The sequence below is a fragment of the Nicotiana sylvestris genome, chromosome 11 (genome assembly GCF_000393655.2).
Source record: "Nicotiana sylvestris chromosome 11, ASM39365v2, whole genome shotgun sequence".
Taxonomy (NCBI): domain Eukaryota; kingdom Viridiplantae; phylum Streptophyta; class Magnoliopsida; order Solanales; family Solanaceae; genus Nicotiana; species Nicotiana sylvestris.
The window spans coordinates 25,607,912-25,620,921 of record NC_091067.1 but is presented as its reverse complement, the minus strand read 5'-3'; the positions used below and the strand labels follow the sequence as shown (position 1 = coordinate 25,620,921).

Below are 13,010 nucleotides of genomic sequence, written 5' to 3'. Positions count from 1 at the left end.
GCTACAGAGATTTGCCGCTTTCTTGGTTTGGTAGGCTATTATCGCTGGTTTGTTTAGGGATTCTCATCTATCGCATCGCCCTTGACCAAGTTGACTCAGAAGGGCGCTTCATTTATATGGTCGAACAAGTGTGAGGAGAGCTTTCAGAAGCTCAAGACACCCTTGACCACAGCTCTAGTGTTGGTTTTGCCATCAGGTTCATATACCGTGTATTGTGATACTTCAAGAATTGGGATTGGTTGTATGTTGATGCAGGAGGGTAGAGTTATTGCTTATGCTTCTCGTCAATTGAAGCCCCATGAGAAGAACTACCCCGTTTATGATTTGGAGTTGGCTGTCATAGTTCATGCGTTAAAGATTTGGAGGCATTACTTGTATGACGTATCTTGTAAGGTGTTCACTGATCATCACAGTCTTCAGCACTTGTTCAAGCAAAAGGATCTTAATTTGAGGCAGCGGAGATGGTTGGAGTTGCTTAAGGATTATGATATCACTATATTGTACCATTCGGGAAAGGCCAATGTGGTGGTCAATGCTGGAGTAGTGCATATATTCTAGTTGGGGAGAGACCTCTTGAATTTGATGTTCAGACCTTGGCCAATCGGTTCGTGAGGTTGGATATTTTGGAGCCCAATCGGGTATTGGCTTGTGTGGTTTCTCGGTCTTCCTTATATGATCGCATCAGAGAGCGCCAGTATGTTGATCCACATTTGCTTGTCCTTAAGGATAGAGTTCAACATGATGATGCTAGAGATGTGACCATTGGTGATGATGGGGTGTTGAGGATGCAGGGCCAGATTTGTGTGCCCAATGTGGATGGGCTTCGGGAGTTGATTTTGGAGGAGGCCAATAGCTCGCGTTATTCCATTCATCCGGGTGCCGCAAAGATGTAATAGGATTTGAGGCAGCACTATTGGTGAAGTAGAATAAAGAAAGACATTATGGGAGTTGTAACTCGGTGTCTCAATTGCCAGCAAGTGAAATATGAGCATCAGAGACTGGGTGGCTTGCTTTAGCAGATGGATATTCCAGAGTGGAAGTGGGAGAGGATCACTATAGACTTTGTTGTTGGACTTCCATAGACTTTGAGGAAGTTCGATGCTATTTGGGTGATTGTGGATCGGCTGACCAAGTCCGCGCACTTCGTTCATGTGTGTACTACCTATTCTTCTGAGAGGTTGGCGGAGATTTATATCCGGGAGATTGTTTGTTTGCATGGTGTCCCAGTTTCCATCATTTCAGATAGAGGCACTCAGTTTATTTCGTAGTTTTGGAGGTCTGTGCAGCGAGAGTTGGGTACTCAGGTTGAGTTGAGCATAGCTTTTCACCCTCAGACAGACCGGTAGTCCGAGCACACTATTTAGATATTGGAGGACATGTTGCGTGCTTGTGTCGTTGATTTTAGAGGGTTATGGGATCAGTTTCTACCGCTTGCAGAGTTTGCTTATAACAACAGCTACCAGTCGAGTATTCAGATTGCTCCATATGAGGCTTTGTATGGGAGGCGGTGTAGATCTCCAATTGGTTGGTTCGAGCTCGGTGAGGCTAGGCTATTGGGAACAGATTTAGTGCAGGATGCTTTGGAGAATGTGAAGGTGATTCAGGAGAGGCTTTGTACATCACAGTCGAAGCAAAAGAATTATGCTGACAAGAAGGTTCGAGATGTGTCCTACATGGTTGGTGAGAAGGTTCTGTTAAAGGTTTCACCTATGAAGGGTGTTATAAGATTTGGGAAGAAAGGGAAATTGAGTCCACTATTCATTGGGCCTTTTGAGGTGCTTCGGAGGATTGGGGAGGTGGCTTATGAGCTTGCTTTGCTACCCAACTTGTCGAGTGTGCATCCGGTATTTCATGTTTCTATGCTTCAGAAGTATTTTGGGGATCCATCTCATGTTCTAGATTTTAGCACAGTTCAGTTGGATGATGATTTGACCTATGATATGGAGCCGGTAGCTATTTTGGGTCGTCAGGTTCGGAAGTTGAGGTCAAAGGATATAGCTTCAGTGAAAGTGTAGTGGAGAGGTCGGCCCCTAGAAGAGGCTACCTAGGAGACCGAGCGGGAGATGTGGAGCAGATATCCTCACCTGTTTGAGGCTTCAGGTATGTTTCTTGACTTGTTCGTGAACGAACGTATGTTTAAGTTGGGGAGGACGTGACGACCCGGCCAGTAGTCTCATGAGTTACCGCTTTGTTTCCCCCATTTATGCTTCTTTATGCTTTATTTTTCTGCGTTATGTGGTATCAGGTTGGTCGGATCGAATCTGGAATGATTTTCGTAAGATTTGAGGCACTTAGTCTCTTTTAAGGAAGCTTAAGTTGGAAAAGTCAACCAGATGTTGACTTATGTGTTAGAGGGCTCGGATGTGAGACCCCATGTTTTTTTCTTTTTCTCTTAAGTAATATACGTAGCATGGCATGGTTATATTAGGTATATATGATTCGGTGTAGCACATTGGGAGAATAAGAATGAAAATGTGTGGTAATATCAAAGAACTAAACTAAAGCTGTAGGTCAAAGGAATCCCTTAAACAAAGGTTCGTGGTTAAAGAAATGGCTCGGGTGGCACCCCGCACGTTCGGAAGGTTTAAGTTAATTTACACATGTGGGATAAGACCAAGAGTGTCAAATATGCTAAGAATAATGTGTTATGAGGTATTATAATATCACACTGGTCACATGTTATGTTTTGGAATCAAACAAGTTGCGAAATAAAGGTCGGCAAAAGTTATCGTAAATTTCTCTAATAAATTTTCTAAACTTTAGATCAAATGTATCAGATCATTTATACCAATATATAAAGGGTTATAGGACCCACGGCCTACTGAATCGAAGGTCTACGAGTCTAGTTCGCAACCAAAAAACCCTGACATCAATCCGACATCGGAGTAAAAGGTTATGACTATTTTATGGCGGACTGTCCAGGCTGAAATCGGGTCGCGAACTGGGTCGGATAAAACAAGTAGTATAAGTCGGAAAATTCGACTTTTCAGACCTAAAAACATTTCATTTTCGTCCTAAAACAGTACGAAAGCTGAAGAGAAGATTCCATGGTGTTCTTGAGTGATTAAGGTGCATTTTTAACGATGTCTATCGTTAAAACTTGACCCCGTACCTAGAAACGCAATCTCTACGCTTTGCAATCGTTTCCCCTTCTATTAGTTGTGTTTGGAGATATTCTTGGAAGATAGGAATTTGTTGTTCTTACTGGTTCTTCAGGCTTTATACTTGGTTTTCTAAGGTAATCATCTTGGGACTCTTTTATGATCGGTTTTACAATATTTTACGGACGTTTCGTCAAGTTAGGGTCATATGGCAAATCTGCCGATTTAAACTCAATTATGAACTGTTTATATGTGCGTATAAGCTGTATATATCTAGTGTTTTCGAAGTTTAGGACGTAAGGAACAACTTTTGTGAAGGAACTACAGTCATTTGAACGTTCGTTGGAGAGGTATGTTAAGGCTAAACATTGTCCTTCCTTTTAGCACGAATTCTGGGAAATTCCTAAGACGTCAAATGTGATATTTTACTATTCTATTACTAGAAAGACCTTCTGTGAAAGGCATTAGGATCGTAGCTGAAGTATTTTTATGATGCTATTAGGTTGATATTCCACTCGTTCGGTTAAATAGGGTATTCAACATCTATATATGTCATTTGTTCGGCTTTCTTAACTATATGTCTATATATGTGAATTCTTATTCGTCTTTGGGTTGTGTGACTAGAAAATAAAGACATTTAGTATTTGCGATCAGTCCTTCTCCCTTGTTAAAGTGTATCTTAAAATCTCTAAAGTGACACGTCGATTTCCAAAAATCTCAAATATAATTTTTATGTTTAAACTACTAAAACACTTGATTTTTGAAATACTTTCTTTTACTAAATATCAAGAAATCAGGTATAAGGACTAAGTGAAGCACCTTAAGCTTTTTATGAACATCTTCAGAGTTAAGTTATCTTTCTAAAAGTCGAGTTAAGTTTTCAAGCTTATTCAAAAGAAAAGAAAACATATGAGGTTCCACGAGACAATTGTATGCGATACGAAGGTGATTATGAGATCATGAGGATAAGAGTACCTATGAGCCAAGATTGGCTAAGTTCTTGTTATGGCCTATTATGTGCATTCAAAGTTCATATCATACATGGAATATTATGCATGGACTTCGAGCTATAATCGGAGGTAAGGGGCCTATTTGCCCGAAAAACTATATATATTGTACAGATGGCGACAGGTTGGAAATATGATACCGGTTAGCTACCGGAAGAGACCGTCATTGCTAGCATTTGGTTGGGTATGTGCATTTGCATCAATATATATGTATTCATGACATACGATTACACGAGCATACCATGCATATTTGATTACTATGAAGTCAGATGTCGTCCATCGAGGCTATCAGAGTTTCAGTGTCAGGTGGTATCTCTATTACTTTTTTTTACATCAGCTATGTATGATTCTACGGTCTGCCTTGCATACCAGTACATTTTTATTCGTACTGATGTCCCATTGCTTGGGGACACTGCATTTTTGTTTCGTGCGTGCAGGTCCAGGTAGGGACTCTGATCGACCCCTCCGCTTGGATTTCGGGGTTCAGCTGTGAGTTGGTAAGCTCCATCTCTTCCTGGAGCTTTCATAGAATGGTTACTTTTGTTATACAATTTGGGTATAGTCGGGGCCTTGTCTCGACAGTGCTTATGACACTCTTAGAGGCTATTGTGGACATAGTATTCTGGGTTTCTTTTTGTAGCTTTCAGTCTCCAGCCCATAGGCTTGGCATGTATATATATGTGTGTAGGCATGTATGTCTCCAATCGCAGCCTCGTCGGCCAGCTAGTACTTTATTATTTTTGCTCGTCTAGCTTTGTTTATATGGCTTATTATTATTCAGGTCATGACCTTAATGGTCCAGGCTTAGTTTTTCAGATGTTGTGCTGCCCGATCTGTTGGGCCCCTAGTTTAGTTAGCTAGTATGTTTAGTGGCTAACTTGATCGAATACAGTATCGAGTGCCAGTCGTGCCTCCCCTAGTTTGGGGCATGACAAACTTGGTATCAGAGCAGGTCGTATCCCAGGGAGTCCACAAGCCGTGTCTAGTAGAGTCTTGCTTATGGGTGTGTTGTGCACCACACTTATAATCAGAAGGCTATGAGGAATTTAGGAATGGTTACATTTCTTTCAATTAATAAATCGTGCTATAGAGCGAAGTTATAAGAACATATGAAATCTAAATCGTGCTTTGTGTTTCTTATCTAACAGGCTACCTACGCTCAGGAGATGGCACAGCGAGAGATAGGTATGGATCCAGGGGAAGGTACCAGTCATTCCCCACCAGGTCAGAGGGATAGATTTCTCTTAGAGGCACACAGTGAGTTTCTAGTACCCCTAGTTTCGGCTTCCCCAGCACGTGTTGGAGCCCCGGGAGATGCAGTACCCCCAGCCTCACTAGTTCCATTAGTACCTATGGCAGCTAGAGACACAGGACCTCCAGTACCTGTTGTTCTCCCATCAGAGACTGGGGAGCAGGGGATGAGGGAGGCAGTTCAGTTGCTGACTAGGATGGTTTCTATTCATGAGCGACAGCTAGAGTCGGGAGCAAATGCCTGGAGAGATTGGACAGGAAGCTCGACGGTACGAGAGTTTCTTCACTTGTCCCCTCCATTATTTAGAGGATCCAGTTCCACTAAGGATCCCCAGGACTTTATAGACCAAATGTATAGAGTATTGAGGGTGATGCATGCCTCCATCATCGAAGCTGTGGAGTTGGCTTCTTTTCGACTACGTGATGTAGTTGTCCTATGGTATGAGGTATGGGAGAGATCTAGAGGACCTAATGCTTCGCCAGTAGAGTGGGAGGACTTCTCTCAGGCTTTTTTAGCCCATTATTTGCCACGGGAGGTTCGGGAAGCCCGTCTTGACCAGTTTCTTAACCTGAAGCAGGGGGATATGGGTGTGAGGGATTATAGCCATAAGTTTAATTCTTTGGCGAGGTATGCACCAGATATCGTACGTACCATGAGGACTAGAGTTTATCATTATGTGGATGGTTTGGGGGATCATCTGATTAGAGATTGTAGGGTAGCATCCCTATCGGATGATGTAGATATTTCCCGCATACAATCTTTCGCTCAGACTACAGAGAACCTTTCCCGTCGGATTCGTGATACTCGTAGGAATAGGGAGCAGAGTAAGAGGGCTCGTACTACGGGGTTTTATAGGGAGCCACGGGGCGATTTTAGGCCCCCACTCCATCGATATCCACCTTGGTCAGCAGGTAGTTTCCCTCCATGTACTCATTGCGGTAAGCTGCACACCGGGCAGTGTAGACAGGGTTCGAGTGCATGTTATCATTGTGGGTAGACAGGACATTTTATTAGTTGGTGTCCGGGGTTAGGGAGAGGTGCACCAGCTCAGCCTTCAGGATCCACAGCAGCCTCTTCGCCCTCAGTCTGTGCTCCCCGACCAGGTCCACAGTCTACTCAGGGCTGTGGTAGGGGGAGAGGTGGAGGAGACACCTCAGGTTCTAGTGGTAGCCACAATCGTTTTTATGCACTCACAGGCCGATAGGATTTAGAGGCATCCCTAGATGTTGTCACAGGTATATTGACAATACATTCTCATGCCATTTATGCATTGATAGATCCCGGCTCTACATTTTCATATATTACTCCATTTATTGCTGGTAAGCTTGACATGAGATCTGAGTTATTGCCACAGTCAGTTGAGGTGTCTACGCTATTTGGCGACTCTATTGTAGCTAATCATGTCTATCGAGGTTGTACAGTGTTAATTAATGACCGTCCAACCTCTGTTGATTTGGTTGAATTGGTTATGCTAGACTTCGATGTCATTATGGGTATGGATTGGTTGGCAGCTTGTTATGCTAATATTGATTGTCGTGCAAAGGTGGTTCGATTTCATTTTCCTGGTGAACATGTCCTTGAATGGAAAGGTAATGCAGCCACGCCCAAGGGTAAGTTTATTTCATACCTTAGGGCTCAGAAGTTTATTGCTAAAGGTTGTATATACCATCTGGTTCATGTCAGGGATATAGATAAGGAGCTAGCGACTCTTCAGTCGGTTCCTATTGTGAATGAATTCCCGACGGTATTCCTTGACGAGCTTCCAGGAATTCCCCATGAAAGGGAAATCGATTTCGCTGTAGATTTGCTTCCTGATACACAGCCTATATCCATTCTTCCCTACAGAATGGCTCCTGCAGAGCTAAGGGAATTGAAGGAACAACTGAAGGACTTTCTCGATAAAGGCTTTATTAGGCCAAGTACATCCCCATGGGGTGCTCCGGTGATATTTGTTCGAAATAAAGATGGCTCCTTACGGATATGTATTGACTACAGGCAACTAAATAAAGTCATTATCAAGAATAAGTATCCTCTTCCACGGATTGATGACTTGTTTGACCAGTTACAAGGTTCCAAATGCTTTTAGAAGATCGACTTGAGATCCAGTTATCATCAGTTATGAGTCAGGGATATTGATATCCCAAAAACAGCATTTAGGACGAGGTATGGCCATTTTGAATTCCTTGTCATGTCTTTCGGGCTTACAAATGCCCCAGCAGCCTTTATGGATCTTATGAACCGGGTATTCAAACCATTCTTGGATGAATTTGTGATTGTGTTTATTAACGACATCCCGATATATTCACGATCGGAAGCCGAGCATGCGGACCACTTGCGAGTTGTATTGCAGACTCTCCAGGACTACAGGTTATATGCTAAATTCTCTAAACGTGAATTTTGGCTAACTTCTGTAGCTTTTCTTGGTCATGTTATTACCGCTGATAGTATCAAGGTTGATGGCCAAAAGATTGAAGCTGTGATGACTTGTCCGAGGCCCTTGAATCCGACAGAGGTTCATAGTTTTTTAGGCTTGGTAGGATATTACCAAAGGTTTGTGGAGGGAATTTCCTCTATCTCTGCACAATTGAAGAAATTGACACATAAGGGAGCTAAGTTTTAGTGGACTGAGGCATGTGAACAAAGTTTTCAGGAGCTAAAGAAAAGGCTTACGACGACACCTGTCTTGACTCTTCCGGATGGCACCGAGGGTTATGTTGTATATTGTGATGCCTCAAGAGTTTGCCTAGGTTGTGTTCTTATGCAGCATGGTAAGATTATCACGTACGCTTCCAGACAGTTGCGGGAACATGAACAGAACTATCCTACGCACAATCTTGAGTTAGCCGCAGTTGTCTTTGCCCTAAAGATTTGGCGGCATTATCTATATGGGGTTCATATTGATGTTTTCACCGACCACCAGAGCCTTCAGTATTTATTTAAACAGAGGGAGCTGAACCTACGACAAAGAAGATGGCTAGAATTACTAAAGGACTATGATGTTGATATTTTATATCATCCCAGCAAAGCTAATATTGTTGCTGATGCCCTTAGCCGAAAGTCCATGGGCAGTCTAAGCCATGTTGAAGGTGATAAGGTCAAGATGACCAAATATCTATGCCAGCTAGCTAATTTGCAGGTGCATTTGGTAGACGCAGAGGGTGGACGCATTCTCGTTCAGAATACAGCAAAATCTTCTTTTGTTACCGAAGTGAAAGAGCAACAACACGAGGATCCTGAGCTTATAAAACTGAGGGAAAGTATTCCACAGTAGAGACAACCTTTATTTGAGCTAATTGGAGATGGAGTCCTTAGATACTAGGGCCGCTTATGTGCACCGACAATCGTAGAGCTTCGCGCCAAGATTCTTTCTGAGGCCCATTATTCTAGATATGCAGTTCACCCCGGAGCGACAAAGATGTATCGGGACTTTCGACAGATCTATTGGTGGAATGGAATAAAAAAAGATATCGCAGAGATGGTAGCCCAATGTCCCAACTGCCAGCAAGTTAAAGCTGAACATTAGAGGCCTGGAGGCCTAACTCAGTATATTGAACTTCCATTATGGAAATGGGACATGATAAATATGGACTTCATCACTGGTTTGCCTTGCACTCCACAGAGGTATGATTCTATTTGGGTAATTATAGATAGACTTACAAAATCTGCTCATTTCCTGCCAGTCAGGACGACATATTCAGCTGAGGATTATGCCAAGCTTTACATTCGAGAGATTGTTCGCCTTCATGGAGTACCATTATCTATTATCTCTGATCGAGGGGCTCAATTTACAGCACATTTTTGGAAATCTTTTCAGAAGGGTCTAGGCACGCAGGTAAATCTTAGCACCGCTTTTCATCCGCAAACTAATTGAAAGGCAGAGCGTACTATTCAGACAGTTGAGGATATGTTACATGCCTGCGTGCTAGATTTTAAAGGAATTTGGGATGATCATCTACCTCTTATTGAGTTCGCTTATAATAACAGCTTCCAAGCTAGTATTCAGATGGACCCTTACGAAGCACTATACGGGCGGAAATGTAGGTCACCGATCGGTTGGTTTGAGGTCGGGGAAGCAGAGTTGCTAGGTCCTAATTTAGTCCAGCAATCAATGGAAAAGGTAAAACTTATTAGAGACCGGTTGCGTACAGCACAAAGTCGGCAGAAGTCTTATGCAGATGTTCGACGACGAGACTTAGAGTTTGATGTAGAAGATTGGGTTTTTCTGAAAGTATCGCCTATGAAGGGCGTCATGCGATATGGAAAGAAGGGGAAGCTCAACCCCAGGTATGTTGGACCACATAAGATTATTCGGAGGATTGGTAGGGTGGCGTACGAGCTTGATTTGCCTTCAGAATTGGAAGCAGTCCATCCTGTGTTTCATGTATCTATGTTGCGGAAGTGCATTGGAGATCCTTCACGTATTATGCCCATGGAGGATATTCACATTGTTGAAGACTTATCTTATGCAGAGGTACCAGTAGCTATTTTAGATTGGCAGGTAGGAAAGTTTCGAACTAAAAAGTGGCTTCCATGAAAGTGTTATGGCGAAATAACAACATCAAGGAAATGACATGGGAAGCTAATGAGGAAATGAGGAAGAAGTACCCCCACCTATTTACGACTTAAGGTGAGTCGCATTTAAATAATTGGCAATTATTCCTTTACAACAACTTAATTGGATTATAAATAACTTGAAAGTGCAATTTAAATTTCTTATTGCGAGATAGCTATACGAAACCTAGTAGTTGGAATCTTCAGAATTTGATATAGCCTTGAAAATAACGTATTAGCGGAAAAGAAATGAAACCAAGGAATTGACTTGACCCATTCACGGACGAATGTTCTTAGGGGGGGGGGAGACTGTGAGACCCTATGTTTTTTTCTTTTTCTCTTACGTAATATAGGTAACGTGGCGTGGTTATATTAGGTATATATGATTGGGTGTAGCACATTGGGAGAATAAGAATGAAAATGTGTGGTAATATCAAGGAACTAAACTAAAGCTGTAGGTCAAAGGAATCCCTTAAATAAAGGTTCGTGGTTAAAGTAATGGCTCGGGTGGCACTCCGCGCATTCGGAAGGTTTAAGTTAATTTACACATGTGAGATAAGACCAAGAGTGTCTAATATGCTAAGAATAATGTGTTATGAGGTATTATAATATCACACTGATCACATGTTAAGTTTTGGAATCAAGCAAGTTGCGAAATAAAGGTCGGCAAAAGTTATCGTAAGTTTCTCTAATAAATTTTCTAAACTTTGGATCAAATGTATCAGATCATTTATCCCAATATATAAAGAGTTATGGGACCCACAACCTACCTAATCTAAGGTCTACGAGTCTAGTTCGTAACCAAAAAAACCTCACATCAACTCGACATCGGAGTAAAAGGTTATGACTGCTTTACCGCAGACTGTCCAGGCTGAAACCAGGTCGCGAACCGGGTCGGGTCAAACAAGTAGTATAAGTCGGCAAATTCGACTTTTCGGACCTAAAAATATTTCATTTTCGTCCTAAAACAGTAAGAAAGCTGAATAGAAGGTTCCATGGTGTTCTTGAGTGATTAAGGTGTGTTTTTAACGATGTTTACCGTTAAAATTTGCCAACGTACCTAGAAACGCAATCTCTACGCTTTGCAATCGTTTCCCCCTTCTATTAGCTGTGTTTGGAGCTATTCTTGGAAGATTGGAATTTTTTGTTCTTACTGGTTATTCAGGATTTATACTTGGTTTTCCAAGGTAATCATCTTGGGACTCTTTTATGATCGTTTTTACAAAGTTCTACGGACGTTTCGTCAAATTAAGGTCATATGGCAAATCTGCCGATTTCAACTCAATTATGAACTATTTATAGGTGCGTATAAGTTGCATATATATAGTGTTTTTCGAAGCCTAGGATGTAAGGAACAACTTTAATGAAGGAACTATAGGCATTCAGACGTTCGTTGGAGAGGTATGTTAAGGCTAAACATTTTCCTTCCTTTTAGCACGAATTCTCGGAAATTCCTAAGACGTCAAATGTGATATTTTACTATTCTATTGCTAGAAAGACCATCTGTGAAAGGCATTGGGATCGTAGCTGAAGTATTTTCATGATGCTATTAGGTTGATATTCCACTCGTTCGGTTAAATAGGGTATTCGAAATCTATATATGTCATTTGTTCGGCTTTCTTAACTATATGTCTATATATGTGAATTCTTATTCGTCTTTGGGTTGTGTGACTAGAGAATAAAGGCATTTAGTATTTGCGATCAGTCCTTCTCCCTTTTTAAAGTGTATCTTAAAATCTCTAAAGTGACACGTCAATTTCCAAAAATCTCAAATATAATTTTTATGTTTAAACTACTAAAACACTTGATTTTTGAAATACTTTCTTTTACTAAATATCAAGAAATCAGGTATAAGGACTAAGTGAAGCACCTTAAGCTTTTTATGAACATCTTCAGAGTTAAGTTATTTTTCTAAAAGTCGAGTTAAGTTTTCAAGCTTATTTATTCAAAGAAAACATATGAGGTTCCACGAGACAATTGTATGCGATACGAAGGTGATTATGAGATCATGAGGATAAGAGTACCTATGAGCCAAGATTGGCTAAGTTCTTGTTATGGCCTATTATGTGCATTCAAAGTTCATATCATACATGGCATATTATGCATGGACTTCGAGCTATAATCGGAGGTAAGGGGCCTATTTGCCCGAAAAACTATATATATTGTACAGATGGCGACAGGTTGGCAATATGATACCGGTTAGCTACTGGAAGAGACCGCCATTGCTAGCATTTGGTTGGGTATGTCATACATTTGCATCAATATATATGTATTCACGACATACGATTACACGAGCATACTATGCATATTTGATTGCTATGAAGTCGGATGTCGGCCATGGAGGCTCTCGAGCCGAGGGGGGGTAGCGTACCGGGAATACAGAAGCTTCACCGGCTTAGCAACTTGTCCGAACCTCGTTCTAAATTGGGATTTGACACTATACAGAAAAGAAGTCGTACGAAGTACACCCTTCTTCATGATTTAGAAGACTCAGAGAGGAGATGGGTTTCGGCACAGTTTATACACAGTTCACGTAATATCAAAGCGGTAAAAGCAGCATTTAGCACATTAGGCTCAATCATGTAAAAATCAGATAAAACCAAATATAACAATTTATATGAGCTCGAATTTCTAACCCTGAACCACTGGTTCTGGGTTAAGTCCCCAGCAGAGTCGCCAGAGCTGTCACACCTCCTTTTTCCGGCACCGCGAGGTGCGTAGGGAGTTTTTTCCAATTAAAGGACAGTCGAAACGGGATTGGTTTAATTATTTCAGAGTCGCCACTTGGGAGATTTAGGGTGTCCCAAGTCACCAATTTTAATCCCGAATCGAGGAAAAGAATGACTCTATATTACAGTCTGCGTACCAGAAATCCGGATAAGGAATTCTGTTAACCCGGGAGAAGGTGTTAGGCATTCCCGAGTTCCGTGGTTCTAGCACGGTCGCTCAATTGTTATATTCGGCTTGATTATCTGATTTTATACAAGTGTGAACTTATGTGCAGAATTTGAAACTTTTGATCGCTTTTATCATTTACTGTTTTTATCAAGAATTGCAAAGTTGTGAAAATGTATCTCGAACCGCGTTACAATCAATGTA

General features: G+C 41.6%; 1 protein-coding gene across 1 annotated transcript; it reads left to right on the top strand.

Annotated features, from left to right (window-relative positions):
* Positions 1-249: 249 nt before the first annotated feature.
* On the top strand, positions 250-8,631 carry LOC138880840 (uncharacterized). Its single transcript, XM_070161019.1, has 5 exons — positions 250-540; positions 5,257-6,271; positions 6,638-7,429; positions 7,775-7,872; positions 8,125-8,631. Exons 1-5 carry the CDS (start codon positions 250-252, stop codon positions 8,629-8,631), a joined length of 2,703 nt encoding a protein of 900 aa, XP_070017120.1.
* The last annotated feature ends 4,379 nt before the right edge of the window (positions 8,632-13,010 follow it).